General features: G+C 42.6%; 1 protein-coding gene across 5 annotated transcripts in view; it reads right to left on the reverse strand.

The window, feature by feature from the left end:
- The window catches only part of DEPDC5 (DEP domain containing 5), a 44,155-nt gene that overhangs the window by 7,759 nt on the left and 15,280 nt on the right, over window positions 1-21,116 (reverse strand). The window contains exons 22-37 of one of the 5 annotated variants that reach the window (XM_009865471.1): window positions 20,880-21,015; window positions 19,121-19,218; window positions 16,048-16,113; window positions 14,558-14,714; window positions 13,230-13,390; window positions 12,090-12,207; window positions 11,749-11,916; window positions 10,644-10,863; window positions 9,637-9,770; window positions 8,832-8,940; window positions 6,018-6,080; window positions 4,278-4,429; window positions 3,419-3,496; window positions 2,855-2,987; window positions 1,900-2,008; window positions 1,372-1,596 (exon numbers count right to left, since the gene is read on the reverse strand). In XM_009865471.1, the coding sequence (XP_009863773.1) occupies window positions 1,372-1,596; window positions 1,900-2,008; window positions 2,855-2,987; window positions 3,419-3,496; window positions 4,278-4,429; window positions 6,018-6,080; window positions 8,832-8,940; window positions 9,637-9,770; window positions 10,644-10,863; window positions 11,749-11,916; window positions 12,090-12,207; window positions 13,230-13,390; window positions 14,558-14,714; window positions 16,048-16,113; window positions 19,121-19,218; window positions 20,880-21,015 (2,127 nt within the window). Of the gene's footprint in view, window positions 1-1,371; window positions 1,597-1,899; window positions 2,009-2,854; window positions 2,988-3,418; window positions 3,497-4,277; window positions 4,430-6,017; window positions 6,081-8,831; window positions 8,941-9,636; window positions 9,771-10,643; window positions 10,864-11,748; window positions 11,917-12,089; window positions 12,208-13,229; window positions 13,391-14,557; window positions 14,742-16,047; window positions 16,125-16,198; window positions 16,215-19,120; window positions 19,219-20,879; window positions 21,016-21,116 lie in introns of all 5 variants that reach the window. The other 4 variants (XM_009865470.1, XM_009865472.1, XM_009865473.1 and 1 more) reach the window with 4 other exon arrangements.

The raw sequence follows: 21,116 nt of genomic DNA on the forward strand, positions 1-21,116 counted from the left end.
GGTGTTAAAGAAAAGCTGAGGGGCATCAAAGCACCCTTCTTTCTTTGCCCGTCTCCCCCGGTGAAACCTTGCTGAGCCTCAGTCTTCTCATCTCACAAAAGAGGAAAAACAGAAAAGTGAAGTGGTTTTCTCAGGCTAAATAGTGAGTAAGAAATGAAAGGCGGCACAGGATCTGGCCCAAGTGCCTCCAGCCTTCACAATACTTTCATGCCAGCCTACGTTCAGGCTTCAGCTCTGGCCAATCACTGAGCTAATGAGGTTGGCTATTAGCCAAGGCAGCAGATTTATTGTGTGACAGGGAAAAATACCCTGCATATGTTGGCTTCAGGGAATTAACCATTAGTTCAGAGTTCCTGTCCTTTAACGCTTTCCCATTTCTGTTGCTGTTCCTCTTCAAACAAAGCTTTCAGAAATACACAAGGATTACTGCAACTTCAGTTTTAAGAGATACTACACCAGCAGTAAGTTACTTCTCTCCAGGAGGTCAAATATGCAAAACAGGAGAACCACAGAATTTTGTTTTTACCCTCAATTGACAGGCTTTTAAAAGATGCATCTAAATAAATCTGAAGTCGCAGTTTCATAGCAATGATTTTTCTCTTAGTTTTAAAAAAAACAAGTGACTCAGGCTGGCCTGGAAACACAACAAAATGCTGACAAAGCAACACAGCCAACCATGCAGCCAGTGTGTTTCACAGGCTGTTAGTGGCAGTCGGTGTCATACTTCACACGTTACAGAACTTGAGATATTATAATGGTATCTTTCCCAGCAGCAAGATCTTCCATATGCAAGCCCTACTGCTTCCACACTGCAGGGCTCATGTGCAGCTGGGCTTCCCAGACTTTATATTAAAGTCTGGCTACGTGTGGTTCAGATTAGCTGAGAAGCCTCCAGCACATCACAGAAAACTTCTAACACATCTGGATCTCACTGTGGCTTTTGCCATTAAGCAATTAGACTCGGACATGCCACTTTAAGAACATAATTTGGCTGCTCCGCTGTTCTCACAGCTTATCCCTGCATGCTCATCACAGGTTGTGAAGAATCTCTCTGGATCTGCAAAGAGACAAAGTCCATATTTCCCTCCCTGAATTCCAGAGGATGGCATGCGGGGGAGGTTCAGGAACAAGGAATATTTAAAGAATACTTTTTCCTGCATTCCAGTACTCAGATGCAAAAACTGCCTGCTCAGCCAGTGAAACACACCTCCAGCATATGAGAACAAGTCCACGTGCAAGACATACAAGGCCAGCATGAAATTCGCAGCTTTATTGCTGGTCCACGTGAGATCACGCCCTTGGCTGGCTGCTCTTCCCCTTTCAAACTGTCCCCTTGAACTTCCCCAGCTGTCACCTGTGCTGTGCATCTACCTAATAGTGCAGCTGCCTGGCTCCGTCCTCCGAAACTGCGGCTAAAGGAACTGTGCCTACTTGCATAGGAGGCTGGGCGGCTGGGCAGCCAGGGCAGGAAAAACGCTGGGATTTCCGAGTGCAGGAGCTCTTCTGCCACAAACGCCACCTCAAACCATTTCCTCTGGAAGGCGGAGAAGTCATCCATGGCAGCTGTGTGCCACATGGCAGCCTGCTGCATGCCCACTGAACGAAAAGCAAAGGGAAGGACAGATTGCAGTTAGAAACAAGTGTTCGACATCAAGAAAGAGTTGCAGTTATTTCTGGAAAAGAGGAAGGAGAAAAAAAAAAAAAGGTAATATTATCTGTGATTCCTTTTAGTTGTTTTTTTTTTAACCAAAAAGGTTGAACCTCTTCGACTCTATTTAGAGCAGTGGTTTTGGTTGCTTCCAAAACGCATTTCTCCTGCAGCATCCATAAGAATCAAGTACAGCTAGTGATTTATGCAAAGGGTTAATGAGAAAAGTCTTGTAATATTACAATGCTGACCTCGGTCTGGTTCTTTGTCCACAACGATCTTGTAAAAATAAAAGCCATAAATAAAGGTTCGTAAAGCTTCTCCAGATGCATGGACAATAAGTTGCTCTTCTAGCATTTTCTGAACAGAAAAAGAGAACAGAGCAAACATGACAAAAAAGAAGTCACTCTTCCAGTTAGATAAAAAGGCTGCTAGAGAACATTAGGAAATAATTTTCTTTTCCTTGACACCTTTTTGTCCAGATATGTGCTTAACAAGAGTATCAGCAATGTTATCTCTTGATATTCAGTAAACGTAGCAAGTCCTTATTTCCCTGAGAAACTGCATTTGACCTTTCCGCAGAGATCTGCCTTCCTCCCTTCCTCTGCTCTGGTTTTATAGATGCATTTATAGGCAGGTAAGAGGTTGGAAGCATTCTAGGTTGTCTGTTAATTGATATGGGATCTCAGCAGAGGAATTAACTCCAAAACATTTCCAACCTTCTGGCCCTGACACAGTTTAGCAGTGAAGAAAAAGAATTCATGAATACAAGCGGCGGATCTTGCATAAAGTGTGCATATTTCAGCACCCACAAAAGAGAGGTCATGTGCTGTTTTTATTACAACTTCATTAACCATTTACAAGAAAAACCAGAACTAAACCCCAAACCAAATCACACTGCAGCGGCTCGTAATTCTAACACGAGTTCTTGGTAACTACTAGCTAATTGGAGGTTATACACAGAATTGTCATCATATATACATGGAAAAAATGATACATACTACTACTAAAGTGTATGTTGCTGTGTTGTAATAGGGATAATGTCATCACGACATCATATGGCGTTGAACATTGCTTTCAATACCTATCAGTAAAAGGATTTTAAGAGGAAACGGAAATTATTGCTATGCTTTCCTCTACAATTCTCCTTTCTTCACCAAGTGAGGTATCTCTGGCCCTCCATGTGCCCCTTGGTAGCTCTCTTACCTGCATGATGTCAATCGCCATGGCTTGGGTTTGCACACCATCCACGTTATTCACCAGCCAGTGCACAACTTCTGCACTGATGAAACAGTACGGGGAGAGGCCCTTCTGTTCAGAGAGCAGCTGGATCCCTGTGCTGAACCACAGCAAGCCACACGTGTTAAAAGAACTACCAATCAGTCCATGTTAAGTCACAAAGACAAAAATCACTGCTGAGGAAAAAAGTGGGGGGATAGAGATACGGGATAAGAAATTCACAATGACCTCGAGTGACATATCATTCGGTTCTGGTAACAAGCTGAATTGCTGACATTGACAGCACTTTACTGCCTCCCTGAGAATTCCTGCTTTGATAGGATTCTGGGATTCCAATAACTGAAGTCTCTGCAGCAATATTCATACTCCAATTTCTATAAAACTCCTTGTTCGAGAGATTGGAACTGAATTAAAAAAGGAGACTTAAAACTTCCACAGGTGACGTGGGGCACACCTTTGAGTGACTCCCTGCTTCATATCCTCTTACAAAACCTGAGAAGGATGTTAAGCATATTTATATTAAAAACTTACGTAGGGTGTTTCATGGCTTCAAGAATCTCTATCAAGGTGGAGGAGGAAGTCAGAGTGCTTGCTGAACACTGCTGAGAGCTGGGAATTAAACAGAAGCAGGTTCAAGAATCACAGAAGCTGCCACGCTTGTTCAAACATGTATATGTAAGAAAAATGTGCTCTCTTCCCAGTAATGACTCTGCCACATTTATTTCCTTTTTCATCTCAGGAAGGACGACTAAAACCATCAGATGTGTATTTCCCCCCTGAGGTTGTCAGGTCATTGTAATACTGACCCAATGTATACTACATCACTTACAGCTGTAACTCAGGAGCAACTGAGAGCCAACACATTCTGAGGTTGGCCTTTTTTTTTTTTTTTTAGCTATAATATACAACCGCAGGAAACAGGTGCTAATACAGTTTATTTTTAATATTGCTTCCTGCTCGGTGTCTCGCCTCCAGATTAGAACCTCTTGGATTTCATCAACCTATTTGATCCAAATAGTCCTGCAGGGCCCCATTTTGCTAAAAGAGAAAGAAAACAAATGTCAATTCAAAGCCTGGCTTTCTGCTAATAGATTTCAGAAATGTAATTTCTTCATTCTTCATTTCTTGAAGAATGAGGCTCTTTTTGTGGGTGGGGAAATCAGGCCTTGTGTTCATTTAATTCTGGAAAACTGGGTTGCGAGGCTTATTTTACTACCACTCTTTCTGCCTGTGGAAATGCTGCGGTACAGTCTTGTGACAAGTGCCTCTAGCGCCAACAGACACAGCACATCTTGTTCTCAGGTTCCTGTTTAAGTGCCCATTCCATGACACAAGAAAGGGGAACATAACCGGGTAGATCTGCAGGCTAGCACTGCTGTGCTCTTCTTACCTGCCCTCTGCAGCACCGGCTGCGGCGTATCCTGGGTCTGCAACACTCTGGGAACTTCCCAAGGTCTGTGGGTTGCCTCTATCAGGTAACTGCCCCGCGTTTATCAATGTGTTGCCATCTGAGGTTGCAGGAACCGACTGATCTATAGAAACCTGCAAGGAGTAAACACAGCGACATCTTTATGAAATTTGCCACGTAATCCGTTTCCCATTTTATCCCCTCCCAACATCACCTGTGCCTCAGCTCAAGTTAGTTAACAAAAAGCAATACTGTACGGCAAGCGCAAGCAGATGCAGAAAGGATAAATACAGTCTTTCTTCAGCCATCACTACAGAGCTACTGTCAAATACAAAATTCAGATCCCATCAAAGATGAGGATCACTAACCCGGCAACAACCATGTTGAGACAACTGCTGGCAAACCAGCAGCACCAGTCCCAACTCGACATTTTCAACCTGAGTGAGTAACTGTGATTATAAATATGCAATGGGCAGAATAGGGAACTTAATCACTACGGGAAAGTAGTAAGCAGTTAGAAAAAAATAGTTTCAACTCTAACTCTCCGACAGAAATATGCAAATGTATCACACAGAATTCTAGTTTCATAATGCACAAAATCAGCTCATCTTCCTTCCTTTCTTAGGGTAGTATCAGGAGGCTGGTTGGCACCCACCCACACCTATGTCACCAAGACAACAAGAACACTTTCCTCCCGCAGGAACACTCGCACTATTCCAATGGTAGACTGAATAGTTCACAAAATTAACACAAAATCATTTCAGAAAGAACATGAATGCCGAAAGATTCAGCAAAGTACAGGCTGTAATTGCCATCTGTCATTAACACGTATGGTTTAGGAAAGGCATATTATATAAAAGCTAGAGAGGTGGGGGAGAGGAGCACGAACAGCAGAGTAACTCGGTATCTCAAGCTGGTGTAAACATGAGGCTGATCTGCCATGATGAATGCGCAGCACCCGCACAGCTGAGAACCACAGAGCTGGTAGTCTGACTTAGGTCTGACAGCCAGACCAAAGTCTTTTATTTATGCCATTTCCCACACCTCAAAGACTTCTCACTCTGCAACGGCAGATGTCCCTTCTGGGCAGTGAAAACCAGCAGGTGTTTCAGTGTGGAATCTACAGTCCCCAGAGCCAGCTAAATCCCCTCTCCCTCCTCAGAGCTCACTTCAACCAGCAGCATTTTCTAGGGACATACTGTGTTATTGCTAACTCCTAACTGGTGTTAAGGGTACAAACAACTTCTGTCGCAGTGACTCTTTTAAACCAAGATGACACCAATATTTTCAGCCCTCAGTTCAAGAACTCAAGGACACAATTTGACCCAGATCTCCCCAGAGCTACCTGTCAGTCAGATACCACAGAAGAAATTCAGCCAAGAACAAGATGAGTAAGCTGTTGCCATTTTGTTTAGCAAGGGAAGATGGAAAACAAGTACTTACTGAAACACAAAAAAAGAAGCTTCAGTAGCTGACAAGACAGTCCTGCAAAGGACAGTAATGCACATGAACATCCAGAGCACATCACAAACATTGAACGGTGGAAGGAAATAGCTGCATCCACCACCAGCAGCCCCTCTGTCCTGCTCACGCTGTGCTTCTCCTCAACTCGCAGATCTGGAAACTAACACAGGCTCCCCCCATGGCAAGTGCAGGACAACAAATGCTCTCCAGCATCTCAGTCCAAAAGCCAGAGATGACAAGACCCGATTCCAGACTAACCTGTGAGTAGAAGGTTGAAGCTGCACGTGGGCTGCGAACAAAATCCATAAAGAAGGCCCCATCCTGAAGGCATCAGAGGAAGTAGGCCCATTAATGGCAACAGCAACAAGGAGTCGAAGAAAAGCAAATACAAGGTTGTGCAAGTATGAAATGACCACAGAGAGAAAGTACAGGAGAATGCAAATCCCAAACAGATCCAGAACGTCAGATGCAGCAGAATGCAGAGCATCAGGAGTTACTCACACGCATACCCCTACTTTCTCTCTCTGTAACAAGACATTGCTCTTCCTTAGCAGAGATGCTTTTCCAAAGTTTTGAAAGCCACACTGATCAGAAGCCAAGTGAAACTAGAGTCTTCCCTCCACACTTCACAGGAGAAAGACTTGAGCTCTAAAGCATGTGCATTTCCATCCCAAAGGCAAAGCTGAATAGTGATACAGAAACCTGCAGAACTGCACTGTAATGACAAATACCCACAGGAGGACAGAGTATTTTGTAGTCTGTCAGTCATTCAAATGATAAAGAGGGAAAGGCAAAGAAGCTCTTCTCAGGGAGCACACTCTTCCTCTCAAATGCAGGTCTGATGTGATGCAAAGGAAAGGGAAATTCATCACAAATATCCTTCCAACATTGTGTTTAATACTTCATGCAAAATTAAACAGATACTGCCTGTGCTATGCTCGTCGCCTGCTCTCAAACCCTGGATGAATTTATCCCCGGCTGCTATTCAAAGATATGTCAAGATTCTCTCATCACATAAGACAATGCAGTGGAACTCAACCAGATTTGCATTCCCTATTTGCAATTCCTTATTCTGTTCCCTAGGCAAAACAGTTTGTCTAGCCTGCAGTTAAGATGATGCTTACCCTGACATGCACACATAAAACCTTTTCTGGAAAGAATCAACACCAGGGTTTTAGGGATGGCAACTTACAGAGCGCAGAAACAGAGCCAAGCACCCTGTATCGGTAAGGGCAGAGACTTCCCAAACAGATTATGGACCAGGCTAACTCTTAAAATCATACTGTATTGCCCAGTAACCGGCTGAACTGACTTACTGGTTCTACTCTGAAACAGAGCAAAGGTGGAGCCAGTGGCTCACTTTTGTTTTGGAATAACCCCAGCACCAAATTGCATCCTAGAAAAGGACTTGCTCCCTTGGCTGGTGACAGAGCACACAGTCGTGACAATTTGTCAGTACTCTGGCTGCAAGTTTCTGGACGGGTCATGCTGGTGAGCTCTAAAGGGGTTCTGTTATGCTGGAAACATGAGGCACATGCTGATGTTTCCAAGTGAGCACAAAGTTGCCTGATAAGGCTACCTGTCCTTTCCAACAAGCACGAGCCATCAATTTGGAGATCCTAACTGCTTCTCTCCCAGTCCTCACGTGTAAATATTTATATGGGTGTTTACTCCTGTAGTGTGAAAGGGCTTCAGCTGGTAAGACGCTCCTCCAGATTCTCTGGCTAGCTCTCCAGAGAGGCTTTTGAATACAGTTACTTTTTAAAAGATCCTATTTGCCGGTTAGTATTTGCTCCTAGCACAAAGTCTGCTACTTCGTTTCCAACACACTAGTGTGTCATTGTACCGAAGCCAGTTCTGCCTTTTTCCCCTGTGCCACACCGAGCAACTAGACACAGCGTTCTTTTGTCCCGTGTCTTAAATGGAATTGTCACCAGTTTTACTGGTGGAAAGAGATATTTACAATTTCCGTATTTAAAGAGGGAAGTTGGATGAACTTGATTTTTCCAAAATGGATCTGGAAGTTTGCAAACAGGCCTCAAGTCAACTTCTGCACCTACTTTTTCCAGGACTAGCACGATTGCTGCAGAATCTCATCTTTGTTTTGGAAACACTCTCATTCAGCAAACAGATATCTATTACTAAGATGACTGCACTTCAATTAGCAATCCAGATCTCCAGAATAACACAACACTTGTCCCTAGCTGTGGCAGAAACAGGTGGAGGTTGACATACTAGACGCTAAGAGAAAAATACTGAAAGAGATTGTTGATAGCAGGGAATCACAACTTTCTCTGCAATATTTCAACTGTTGAACCCAAAGACAGGTCACACTGAAGCACTCTATCTTTGTTTTGTTTCTTTTCACTTCTGTCAAAAGACCCTCAAGCCAGAATACAGACAAATAATTAAATGTTTCTGGTTGGACTTTCTGGAGTTTTTGCTCTCCTGGCACTCACAGGACAGCTGACAAGAAGTCTGAGAGTCTTTTCTTTAAGTGTCTGACAAGAGTTCCAGGAAGACAGTTTTCTCCAGCCTGGAGTCTAGCCAGCGAAGGAATGACATCTAAATCTCTACTGAGGAACACATCCTCTCCTCTAAGCAGATGCAACTGACTGGAGTTCCTGCTGTTAAAATTCCACTGAAGTTTCACACAGTCACGGTCTAGAGTTTGATTTTGCTTTAAAAGACAGCCTTCATATAGATGCAGACAGCACTGTACTACTAAATTTAAAAATTAAACCTCGACTGAAATGAAATGTGTTACCAAAAAAAGGAAATAGAAATGGACTAATTAAAAAAAAAAAATCACTTAAATTACCAAAACTGAAATAGCATCCCAGGGATTTCATCTCATCGTCACACTGTTAAATAATTGCAGGATGGTTGTGCCTCAGCCTCTTTCGAAACCCTTGCACAAAAAGGCTCAAGGGCATCCCCAGTACAGAACCAGTCCTTGTTGGATTATAAAGCAAGATGTGGTATGAAGAGCCACATGCTTAGAGAAATCATCTTCTGTTATTTGAGAAATTCTTGTGTAAAAACAGTAGCTAAAGACCAGAAAGTCTTTACCTTACGAGGGCTGTCCATATAGGTGGGTGTGATAGCAATGCTCCCACTCTCTGGAGGTTGCCCAGAGCTCTTCCCAGAAAGCATTGCTGCTTGCTGCTCTCCCAGTGACCTAAAACAAATGAAAGCAATCCAGAGTTTGTTCAAACATACTGGGTGCCAGCACTGACCTGAAGGCAACTGCTGCAGAGGGGTACTACCCTTGTTTCAGACACTTGCTCTTCCACACCCTGAAGCACAGTGAACCCAATGTTCTCCAAGTGCTTTTTACCTTACACAAACACCCTCAAACTTACTCAGTTTTATTAGACCAATACTGAAAAACAACCTCAGAAGTTTCGCAGGTATTTTAACACGTCATCAGTGCAAACAAGCTATCTTCTTCAGGCTATGTGTTACCCAAGAGTTACAGCGAGATCAGTCAGCTGGCGTGGTGCATTTGTGTACACTTACGTTGCAGTTTAGTTCTTCTTACGTGGATACAACTCTACTGGCATATCATAAATCTGACGTGTAATAGACTGAAATGCTACTTAAAAAGATGCTCCTTCTAAATTAATGGACACTCATTTCTCTAGTCTCCATATTTCTTTCTAGTTTTTGGTATTCGTTCCACTAATGGAAACATAATACAAGGAAGTCACTGGAAAAGGCCAGCGTTTCCCCAGCCCTACCCAAGAGACGCTAAAGAAGCAGGAACCCACATCCCTTTTTTCTGCAGTAAAGTTGCCCAAATCAGCTTTAGGCAGAAGGAAGGATGTAGGAAGGACGTTCTAGTGCTCTTCACACAGCTCAGCTGTAGACTCACTTCTGACTGGCTTCCATCTGCAGCAGAGCTGAGAGTGCTGAGGTTCCTTTCTTCCCAATGGGAGGCCCAGGTTGCTCCAGAGAGTGGGTGGGAATTGGACCAGCAATCTGCAAGCCTTTCATGGCAGACCCTTTCTAACAAAGAAAAAACAAAAGCACAGATTTAGTTAAGCTAGGCTTAACTAGTAAGCAAGAACACAACACCTCATGTTAGCAAGGCATTATTAGGTACCCTTGAAAACGGGAGTTAAACCATAGGTACACAAGAAATTTAACAGCTTAGTGTCTTGTGTGGATGCTATTCTCAAAATAGAATGGATGTTATTCTGGAAAAGATGGATTTGATCTGAAATGAATTACCCTGTTCAGTGTGTGAACTGGAAGAGAATTTGATACACATTAACCAGCTTTTCATCATCCTCTTGGAACTACTGTTCCACCAGGAATTCACCCATATGGTTCTCTTCCCACAATCCTTTTCCTAAGTCTGCAGCACAAAGTCAATTCAGCTACAAGTTTCCAGCTTAACTACCTCACAGATTCCTTTTTATCCATTATCTGCATCACATGGTACATTAACGTGTCCAGGCTAACCATATCTATAGCACAAAGCATTGCACACTTGCAAAGAGGTGACATCGGGCTCGTGGTAAGAGCAGACCAGTTGAGTTAAAAACCAGAGCGGCAGCAGGCTAAGGTATGGCTACACTTGGCTTCTCCTCGAGAGAGCTACCGGTTCTCATTCTAGTTCCAGCCACAGCAGCAAGGGATACTCAATCCAGGTAAATCTAATTAGTTCAAGAACAGCGAGGTGTTAACAAGGCCATGGTACTTGAAATCTGAAATATTATGTGAGCCAGCACTGTGCTTTATATATGGATACACAGGTGTAGCCCCCAGCTTGCTTGGGATTGTCTCAGAGTCTGTCTAATCTCTCAGCTAATGCTTCACTAGATGTTCCAGATAAAACCCAAACTCAGCTTCTCACCCAACTGAAAGCTGACTCACTCGAATCATTCGATCAGATCGATGGCGTCGACGAATGCGGTTCAAACCCTCCACAAAGCGAATGAATCCGTCTAGGAGCTGCCACTCCTCCTCATCAGAACGGGGCTTGTCACCGTACACATCGCAGTGCACTTCGCCTTCCATAATGCGCTTTGTGGCACTGATGCAGGCAGGCAGAAGCAGAAAGCGGGTCCTCCAAAATTTCAGTGACTCAATAAGGCTGAAGGAACATGGAAGACAGGACACAGTTCAGCACAGTTTCTTAGGAAGGATCTGACAGTAAGTAAAATACATATCTATCCATTGTAAACTTCAGCAAGTATAGTGAGGATCTCATTCTGCAATCCCCAAGTGACAAACAGCAGATATACAAAAAAATGGTCAGCAATACAAACACCTGGAAGTATTAAAGCTTTGTATAAGTAACTGAGTAGGTATAAGTACTGATATGCAGAAGAGAAAACAAGGCTATCTTCAGAGTAATTTATTAGAGAAGTATTTTCTGTAAAAGACAGGCTACAAAGGCTTTGTCTCTAAAAAAAAGCAAAGAAAAAGGAATTGTAGAGGTACACAGAGTAGGATGCACTTTGATGGAGACCTGAAAAAACCAAAGATAAAGAAAGGCTGGTTTTGTTGTGAGAAGGTATCAGAAAGGCTATAGATACTAGTGGAGATATTCCACATGGCTAATAAGAAGCCCTGCTCTACATAGCTTAAAAGTAGGACTACAGTCACGCTAAGCCTAGGACTCAAGCAAGCCTTCAACAGATTCAAACTAAATGGAAGTTTTGAGTCAGATCCAGAAATGAGTAACAAGAACAAAATGCCATCATATCGCTTTGCATCTGTAGCAGAGGGGGAAATAAATCGTTTGTGCCGATTTTTGCGATCAAGACTTTGTATCAAAGATCCGATAATGCGACAGCAACACAGAGTAAGATTTCTGCAAAGCAACAGCTGCTAGCAGCATACAAGTGAAAGCAGGCCAGTTACTCTCTCTGGAGCACAGAGCACTTACAAGTTGAACTTGTTGAAGGAATTTTAGGTCAAAGAGGAAAAGAGGCAATTAGGACACAGAACAGTCTGGATGGAAAACGAGCCTCACCTGAAATCCTCAGAGCCAGCAGAGCAGATGTACTGATCCAAGTAATTCCACTTGTACTCTTCTAGTCTCTCATGGGAAAATTCTACCCAGCAAGAGACAAATTCAGAGTCAGAGTGTGAGGGGCACAAACTGTAAGTGTAGTTTATCTGAGCAGATTCATATGGATACCTAGAAGAGAAAATGCAAACATCAATCTCATCATCATCGATAGCAGTGCTTTTTCTCTTCTCCTGAAGAGAGAGAAAGCTCTACAGTATGTTCTCTCAAGCAAGTACAGGCAGCTGGAAAAGCAAGTGTGTTTGAACATTGGTAGCAAACTGCTCAACCAGAGAGATACTCACTTTGGCAGGTATCGAGTCACAGTAATTATTTTGTCTTTTAATGTTACTTTGTGGAATGTACGGCCCATACTCAGCCAGTACTGATCTTCTTCCTCAGGTCGGTTTCTTGATACAAGACCTAATTGTAAAAAGCAAAACACACCCCCTTTTCAGCTTACTGCACAGTCAGAACTTTCCCAACAAACGATACCTATAGAAAGGGACTCCAGAATTGGACTTCTGTACTCAAAACAAACTAAAAGCCATCTTTCTGGCCACATTTCTAAGGAACATATGCACAACGAGCCTTTTGTTCTTACAGTTAAGATTTGCTAGTGTCACAACTGCAGAAGGGCATTCACAATTCATACACCAACAATACAGATCTTCTCTAGTCAGGACAAGTAGGGAACAGACAACATGAAGTGTCGAGAAACCACTGGGTATGACAGTGAAGCTGGGCTCCACTTCGGTTCCTCTCTGGGCTTCACCCCTGGAACTAATCACTTAAGCTCAAGACTTCCACAAAAGCAGTCTGCTCATTCCCGAACCAGTGAATAATAACCATATCCTATTCCTGTGCATTCCCTGCTCTGTGAACACCGTCTTGTCTAGACAATACCCAGAAAAAGTCAGAAGTCAAACAATCAGTCAGATTCTCTCAATGGGATACGATATCCGCTCAACCCAGTCCAGTCCTCTGGGGTTTAACTAGCTGTAGCTGACTCCTGGTTTCAGGACAACGAAGCTCTTCACAGCTATTTTAGTCTGGAAACTGCTTCTAGATACGTATATCTGAGAGTTTTGGGTCTGTCTTCCAGAGATGTGCCTACCCTGCAGTCACCACGTGAATTCTGTTCAAGATGTATCCACTCAAACAGCACTCAAGCCTTATTTCATTTGGGTTCACATCATGAATGAGGCCAATTTCTTATGACAGTTCAAAAACCCCACACCTGTCCCTTCATGGTGGAACTGAGTTGTTTGTGCTTTCCCAGATAAGGCTCTTTCCCAACAAAGATTTTCATGTAACAACAACTAAAAAAAAAATATAAACGAACAAGGCTTCCATGAGCATCTATGCCTGATTCATAGAGGTGAGCGGGATTGGCAGAAGAGGAGGAAGATGAAAGACTGAGCTGTCAATACAAAGTCACTCACCTCGGCTGTAAAGGGGACTGCTGCTGAGCGGGGGTGGCACAGCTGTGGCAGGTTTCTGTGGTTTGGATTGCACAATAATTTGGTAGCCTTGCATGAGACGCTGACAAATAAACTCCTCAAACACCTGTTGGGCTGTCATCTGCACTCCTTCCTCATCTCTCCTGAACACAAAGGTTAAGCAGACTAGAATAAGGAAGCTGACCACACACCTATTCTTAGCTCTGTGTTTCCTGACTGGGGATTTATGGCTGCACTGGGCTCTGTGCAAGTGGAGCCCTCTGCCTATTACAATCAACCTGCAGGGACAGGAGAGAAAATCGGGTAGGTTCTAACCTAAACAGGTGACGATGAGCTGTCTGGCAACACTTATTAGTGCCTTTGAAAACTGTTTTGCATCTGGTAACAAACTGGCTTACAACAGTTGTTAAGCTTTCAGTAAATTCACCAATGATCACGTTTCATAGCGTTTTGCAGTCTGTAAAAGTTCAGCAGAGCTCAGAAGTGCAAGTGTGCAGGCAACGCTCCACCCTCTTCCCCAGTGGGAAGTCTGTAGTACGGAGAGAGATTAAAAGACGCATCACTACGGCATCTTATTACAATCACTTCTGCTCTGAACTTCACCTTCCTGCTGCAAAGGAACAGTTGACATTTCTTTTAGGTGTTTCTTCATTAATCCTGCTATTTCTCACTTATTTCAAATCCCCTGGCTAGTATTTTTGTTTTGTTCCCATAAAGCAGCAACATGAGCAGGTTTCTGAGGTCTTAAAAGTTGCGGAAAGTATGAAAAATGCTTAAGAAGAAACAGCTTCGGAAAAAAACCCCAAAGAAATCACTTGTTACAGAATAGTTACCAGGGACCTCCAAGATAAGCCAAGAAGTTCTATTTATCCCACTAACACTATGTTCCACCAAGATTCTTTAAAGTAAATATCCTTGAAAGTGAGGATAAGCATCTTAAACACCGTGAATGCAGAGACATCTGCTCACTTATTGTTTCCAGAATACTTACTAGAAAATAGGTTAACAACGATGATAGCTTAAGGTTGGCTTCTTTTGATTGAATCACAGCAGAACAAGAGGAGAGATGTGAAATTCTGTACGCAAATAATTTCTGACACAAAATCTACAAAACAACACTGTCAGATGGTAACATCAGAAAAGGCGCAAAGTTACCACCGACAAGCGGAAAATCTAAGTACTCTGCTGCTGGCTACGTTAGCAATTCCTCTCTCTCTCATACAGTCTCCAAAGTGTTCCTCCTCCATCAACTGCGCCTTGAGCACTTGGATTCAATGCAAGATACTTTACAGAGAAGGTGCTGGCCAAACCTGTCAATGTCCGCTTCTGGAAGGAGATCATAGCAACCCTCAGTGTAATCATTCTGCAGACTCTGGCGGTCGGGGAAGTAGTCCGTGGTAAGAGGGAGACATGCCGGAGTAGTGAGAGATTTCCAGTCCACTCCGACTGTGCAACAGAAGCCTGGCACTACGGGGGGAGCAGACAGCGTCAGAACTGCCTCGTTGTATCATTGAGGGGCAGACAACGGGGGCATATATGGTCACCCATGAAAATGCAGGGTGCAGAGGAAGATGAAAGAAATGCGTGAAGAGGAAAATTAGGAAAAACAAGGACAAAAACAGTTGGCACAAAGTCAACAGGGACAAAAAGGGGGTGGGATGGGAAGAGAAAAGGAAAGTAAGACGGGAAGAAGGGAGGGAGAGAAAGAGACAGAGTTTGTTAAACAAGGCAGTGCACATGCTAATTCAACCCCATCATGCAAACGGCATTCACAGTTAATACGTTTAATTTTCTGTTGATTGAAAGCTAGAATTGACAAAGCCACCTCTCTTCCAAAATTACAGCAAGTCAGGTGCAGTTACTCATCATTAATATAACAGATCAACATTCCGAGTCTGAATAAGAAAATCAGACAGCTTTGCATCCTAGACAACTGCAGAAGGAGCTGGGAATAAGGAGAGAAAGAATGTCAGACCAGCTTCTTTCTGGAATAGTGCAACAGCAGCAAAGAGAGTATTTCTACAGTTATAAAAACAGAAGACAGATCCAGAGGGGTGGGAAGACAAGAAAAATAGTAACTTAGAAAGCAATCTTTCCCCACATCCTCCCTAGAGTTATGTTGCAGTTTTGAGATTACAGAGGTCTAAAACTAGACATGAAAACGCAAGAGCTAACTAAATTATATCAAATCATCAGTTCACCGCTGCACGACACTCTAACCTGCCTCAAACCATCTGTATCAAGGCACTTGGCCACTAATTCTTAACTTCTTGTCACAGAGATCTTACAGTCAAAAATTTATTTTACTATAAATTTTAACATTCATGGCAGAAAAACTGTGCAAGTAATACGATGACATATCTCTATAAAGGAAAAGTTTTTGCAAGCAGCCACCCATTTGTTTCGTCGTAGATAAAGACAGGTATTTCATACTAAACAGTACCAAAATCAGAATCTGACTGTACTACTTGTTAGCCGGTGCCAAGGCAAACTTCTTTTATCGGGAGGCAGATAAAGAGTTCGGTACCTTCAGCTTTTTGCTGAATAGTGTCTGGTAAGGAAACAGTTTCAGTTGGAATAGGACAACCAGTTTCACATACTCTTAAGAGATACAGAACCGCATTCACAGTGAGACACGCAGTACAAGAAGAACCTGCAAATTACTGCAGGGCAAAATAAACCCCTGCCAAAAGCCAAGCAGGCTCCTCAGTTTCTTGACTACTACCTCCTGATGCCTCTGTATATGCACAGTGCCCTTGCCCCCCGTCTTCCCACCTACGCGAACCTTTTTCCTGCTTACTTGGATCTGGAGAGTTAGAGACAGCATCTTCCAAGGAATCCTTGTTCTGAGTTTTGATGTTCATACCTAACAAGAAAGAAATATATATTTTAAGCAACTATGCAGTTCACTTTCATTTCAAATAAAAATAAATCAAAGGATGCAAGGGGTTTAGAAACATGGCATTTCTCGCAAAGAACTCGGGGTTCTGCACAGCAGAAAAACACACAAAGCCAACTAATGAAGAAAAAAAAATCTTGGATGAAATCTGAACATCTCATTAGAAGTGTTCAGTACTTAAAAATCAAGCAAAAACAACCTCCCCAAAATGATGAAACACATCTTGAAAAGTTCACCTGTAATCACTTAGCTTGCTAATGTCAAGGTCTCAGTAGCTTAATACTTTTAAACACATTCAGTATCCAAACTGAGAATCTTTTTAATTGGTTTTCTCACTTTGTAAACAAGGGAGAAGTTAAGAGGAAGAATTTCATAAACCAAAGGAGCAGCAAGAAAGGAAATTGTAACAGACTTCCACCTGGTAGAAGAAGAGAACCCATATAAAAGATTCTAATTATCTAAGAATCTAAAGAGTTTAAGTAACTTATGAAAATCACGACACAGATTTACTCCAATTCCAACATTTTTAGGCAGAAACTACTAGTACACATTTCATCTCTCTGCCAGGGGGCAAGGAGGAAACAAAGCAAACATTTGATCTTGATCAGAAAGTACAAACTACCCTTTTATCCCTTGCCAGGCTAAAAATTTGAAAAGTATAATTAAGCCTTCAGTGCCCCTAAATAGGTCCAATATATTAATTATAAACCGTTTAAAACTGCCATGCCCTGAAAAGGCAGCAGCTTTCATTATGCTTCAGCCTGTAAGACAAACCTTGGTCTATACTTCACTGAGAAAGAACAGTAAAGAAGTTTTTATTCATTGTGAAAGGAGATTAAACTCAGTTTATACTAACCTAAATAAAGACTAATAAGGGACTTACGATTAATGAAAACGTGTATTACATTTTGGTTAGGAATTAAGACATGATTCTTCTCACTATCAAAGGGATTCATTTTAAGCAGCTTATTAACCTGGAAAACCGATACTAGAATTACAGCTCAGCGAACACTGAGCCAACATGATGCCATGGTACTCCTTGACCAGTTCGTCCTAGTCCCCATTTCACATCCATCTGCTGCATTTACATCAATGTTTGTGTGGTTACAGTGAAACGATCCATACAGCAAAGAAAAACCCCAGCTACTCCTCACTTCGATCAGCTCCCTGAGCTGGTTCACCACACAGCTGTACAACCAGCTGCTGCGGCACACGAGCAGCTAGAGAGACAAGAAAAACTGCCGGCTTAAATGGCATTTAATCAAAATACAGATTTCAGGAAGCCTCCAAACATTTCAAAGGAGACATTTTCATAAAACTACCTCATGTAGATTTATCCAGAATATTGGTATTGGCACCATAACCACTACTCTAAACAGCATGTACTAACAAAGGATGGTTATCTGCTTCCATGGTGATGCCAGCAGCACAGCAGAGGAGCTGGCTCAAATCGGCACTCGCCTTTCACCAACTCCGCTGACGCCATCTGCCATCCAGGTAGGGAAGTGCAACAAGATTTATCTGCTCTCAGTTATCATCTGCCATCTGCTGGACAACAGAGACAACGGCCCGCATGGCAGTGGAAATAGAGGGGCTCATTTTTCACTGCAGCAAAACGTGTGTGCAGCAGCGGGGAACTGGACTCACTGAGAAATCGTATTTTTGGAAATTTAAAAAAAAAAAAAAAAAGCTGTTTCATCTCCTCTCATAGGTGACTCAACCCATAAGGGAGAAATGTTAAGTCAAATTACTGAGTCACAGTGTGGCAGCCACAGATGGCTGAGGGCGTTTGGACAGGGAAGGTGCTCAAAACGACTTTCACAAAGACAGATGCAGAGCAGATTAACTTCCACCACGTACACGATTTATATCCAATCTACAGACATAAAAGCCTTCTATAAAATGGAGGCATGTTTACTGCCAGGAGATGCTCTGCATCTACGTTGTGCAAATTGTATCCAGCAGCTGAGAGGCAGTTCAGCAATTGCAAGAACAAAGTCTCTTTGGAATGCAGGCACCGAAGTGCTACAGTCCAAAAGACCAAATTTATTTTCCATGTGTCTATCTTAAAAAAGCACATCCATAAAATCAGAAGATAGGTTGTGAAAATCCAGACTGCACAACAGAATGGTCAGTGTGGCATGTTGCTCCACTTACAGGATTTAAGAGAAATTATGAGAATTTCCACTAATTCAGGTATCTGGGTAAAGTAAAGAAAGACGGTGCTAATCTTCAACTGCAAGTACAGATGTGTCTTCTCTCAAAACGTGATGAAATATTTTGGGTTGTGTAAATAACATTTAGTACAAGCAGTGCTGTTCCAAGTGCTTAGAATCTGGAGGAAGTGTATTTTTAGATAATGACAAGAAATGCTAGAAAACACTGAACCTGAGAACTTACCATGCAACATAAACCTACTTTTTTTACAGTTTCTCTCAAACCCAGATATGACCAAACTTTATTCTTCCCAACAGCTTGTATATGTAAAACACATATATTCGAGCAGTTTCTTAATCCAAAGGGTCACACTTTAAGGCAATCACCCAGGGGGAAAACAAAAAAGAAAAAAGTTATGAACAATACCAGTGTGTATTTAGCTATTTTTTGTTTCTGAACATCAATGCTTTGCTATTATGGAACTAAGCAACAGCCTGAGAGCTTGTAATATGTAAACAGTGAGTAACTTTCTATAGTAAAGTTTGTGATACGTACCTAGAAGTAGAGACACACTGAACAAAAAAAAAAACCAACACACCACTCCAAAACCCTGCAAAAAACCAACCAAGCTAAAAACCACCACACATCAAAAAGTCCAGGTAAGAACACCAACAGATCACTCCAAGGTGAGAACTGTTTTTCCCCTGCTGATCGTTTTCACTTGGTAATGGCTGGACTGCCCCCCTCCCTCGCCTCCTGGCCCTGTTACTAAGGTTGGGCTTTCTCACCCAACTCTGTTCTGTCACTGCTTCATTACCTGCCCCGTTGCTGCCAGCCAGGCCATTGGAGTACTCCTCGGTGCCACCAAAGCTCAGGAAAGAGGAGCTGTCACCAGGATGCCGAGAGCTGGTATGTCTGGAGAAAAAAAAACAAACGACCCTGTTTGATACAAACTTTCCTCACTGGTGCCACTCCTTGCTTTTAACAGGAGCTGATAGAACCAGTAACAAGTAAGCAGCGGAGCCAGTGGTGAAGTCACGGTCCCAACAGTTGCAGAGAAGGCAATAGGCATGAAAGCAGCACAGAGAAGGCTGTAACAGGATTCTGCATCTGTCCACACTGTTTGTTCTTTGCCTCTAGCAGCAGTCACAGCACTACCTTTGCAGGACAGTGGAGAACCAGCTACTCACGTGCCTCCCAGGAGAGAAATCAAACTTAGCCAGCTATCTACAGATCTGACTTCACGGTCTGTGAAACCAATATTCCAGACTGAGCAAATTGCTTTGGATGAGTATGTCATGCACAGAGAAGAGAAAGATATCCAGCAAAACAACTAACAAGAATATGACAGAAGAGACTGACGTTAATGGCAAGATACTTCAGCACGTTAAGAAGTACTTATGAAGTAAAAAATGCTTTTTTTCTTTCTGTTAAGGTAGAACTAGGGAACAAAGTTGGTGAGCTTGATGCAATATTGAAACTATGCAGCACAAGAAGATAAGAGTATTCTAAAGGACATAGAAGTATAAGATAGGACAACAACTTCTCTATGAAAGAAAAAAATCAAAAAAGCATGAAAGAATACTTAGGCACTGCAATTTCCTGAAGGACTGCTTGAAGAGAGCCATTAAAAAAAAAATCAACTGAAAATCAAAAACGCAGAGGATACCAGCAGTGTCCTCACTCATGCTGGACATTCAGAAACAACAACGTAACACGAATTTCTAGGAGCATGCGAGAGGAGACAAGCACACAGCAGGAAAGATACCAAAGTTAATGATGAAAGAAACAAACTTACTGGCAGCTCTCAAGGGGCCTAAGCTACCAAAACACTTATGGCAAACATCATTTAATGATGAGTGAAACACACAGACAAAATGTTGTCAGTACAAGAATAATCCAATAGAAACCATGTACAACAATATCCAGAGATTGGAAAACAATTGCACAGCTTGAAAAACGGCCTAGGGGAAGTGGCCGATGTAGTTCATCTCACTGAAGAAACGGTCTCCTCATAACGCTGCCATATCCAGTAACACTGGAATCTCTTTTGCTTCTCAGGACCAACAACCAATTCTAACTCTTAACAGTGACCAAAGCTTGTTTTTAAGAAGAAATTTAGCTCATGAACAGAGCTACTTTCATCTGCAGCCCATCCCTATGTTTCTGATGGCTGTATTTCTTACCAGCATGGGAAGACAGACTGAATAGATAGCACGTAAATTGCTCAGCAATTACTATGAGGCAAAGCTGCATCTTGTGCTAAAAGACGTTCCACTCTGGGATGAAGTCACAGCTATTAGGATTTTGAACAGTTCCATGAATGACACATCGCATAGCTCGTGCACTGCAAGCTCTCTCTGATAAATTACCACCTTCCCCAAATTAGGGGAGGTAAACCATGTCCAGCTTGCCAAAAGAGCTTTACATCTTAAAGTATATACTGCATAGGTGGCACTGACACAACTTATTATTAAACAGCACAACCTATGGCTGCCTTCCTGTAACATACATAAAAACTTAAGAAAGAGGGATGTTCACGCAAAGCCTACACATATTCATCCTGAGGGTCTCACCTGCCCGTTGCTTCATGGTAAGCCAGCTCCAGCAGCTCAGCAGAGGAATGTGTCAGATCCTGCTGCCCACTGCCCTGCATTTCTGCCATGTTCTGACGGGTCTGATGATGGATCTGGATAGCTTCTCCTGACGGACCTACACCGGCACAGTTCAATCATTAATCACCACATCCATGTCAACTCCTCAGTTACTTACACCCTCCTTTTGTCAACAACACAGGTGATGCTAACTAATGG

This window comes from Apaloderma vittatum, unplaced genomic scaffold (assembly GCF_000703405.1).
Source record: "Apaloderma vittatum isolate BGI_N311 unplaced genomic scaffold, ASM70340v1 scaffold22392, whole genome shotgun sequence".
In the NCBI taxonomy this organism is placed as follows: Eukaryota; Metazoa; Chordata; class Aves; order Trogoniformes; family Trogonidae; genus Apaloderma; species Apaloderma vittatum.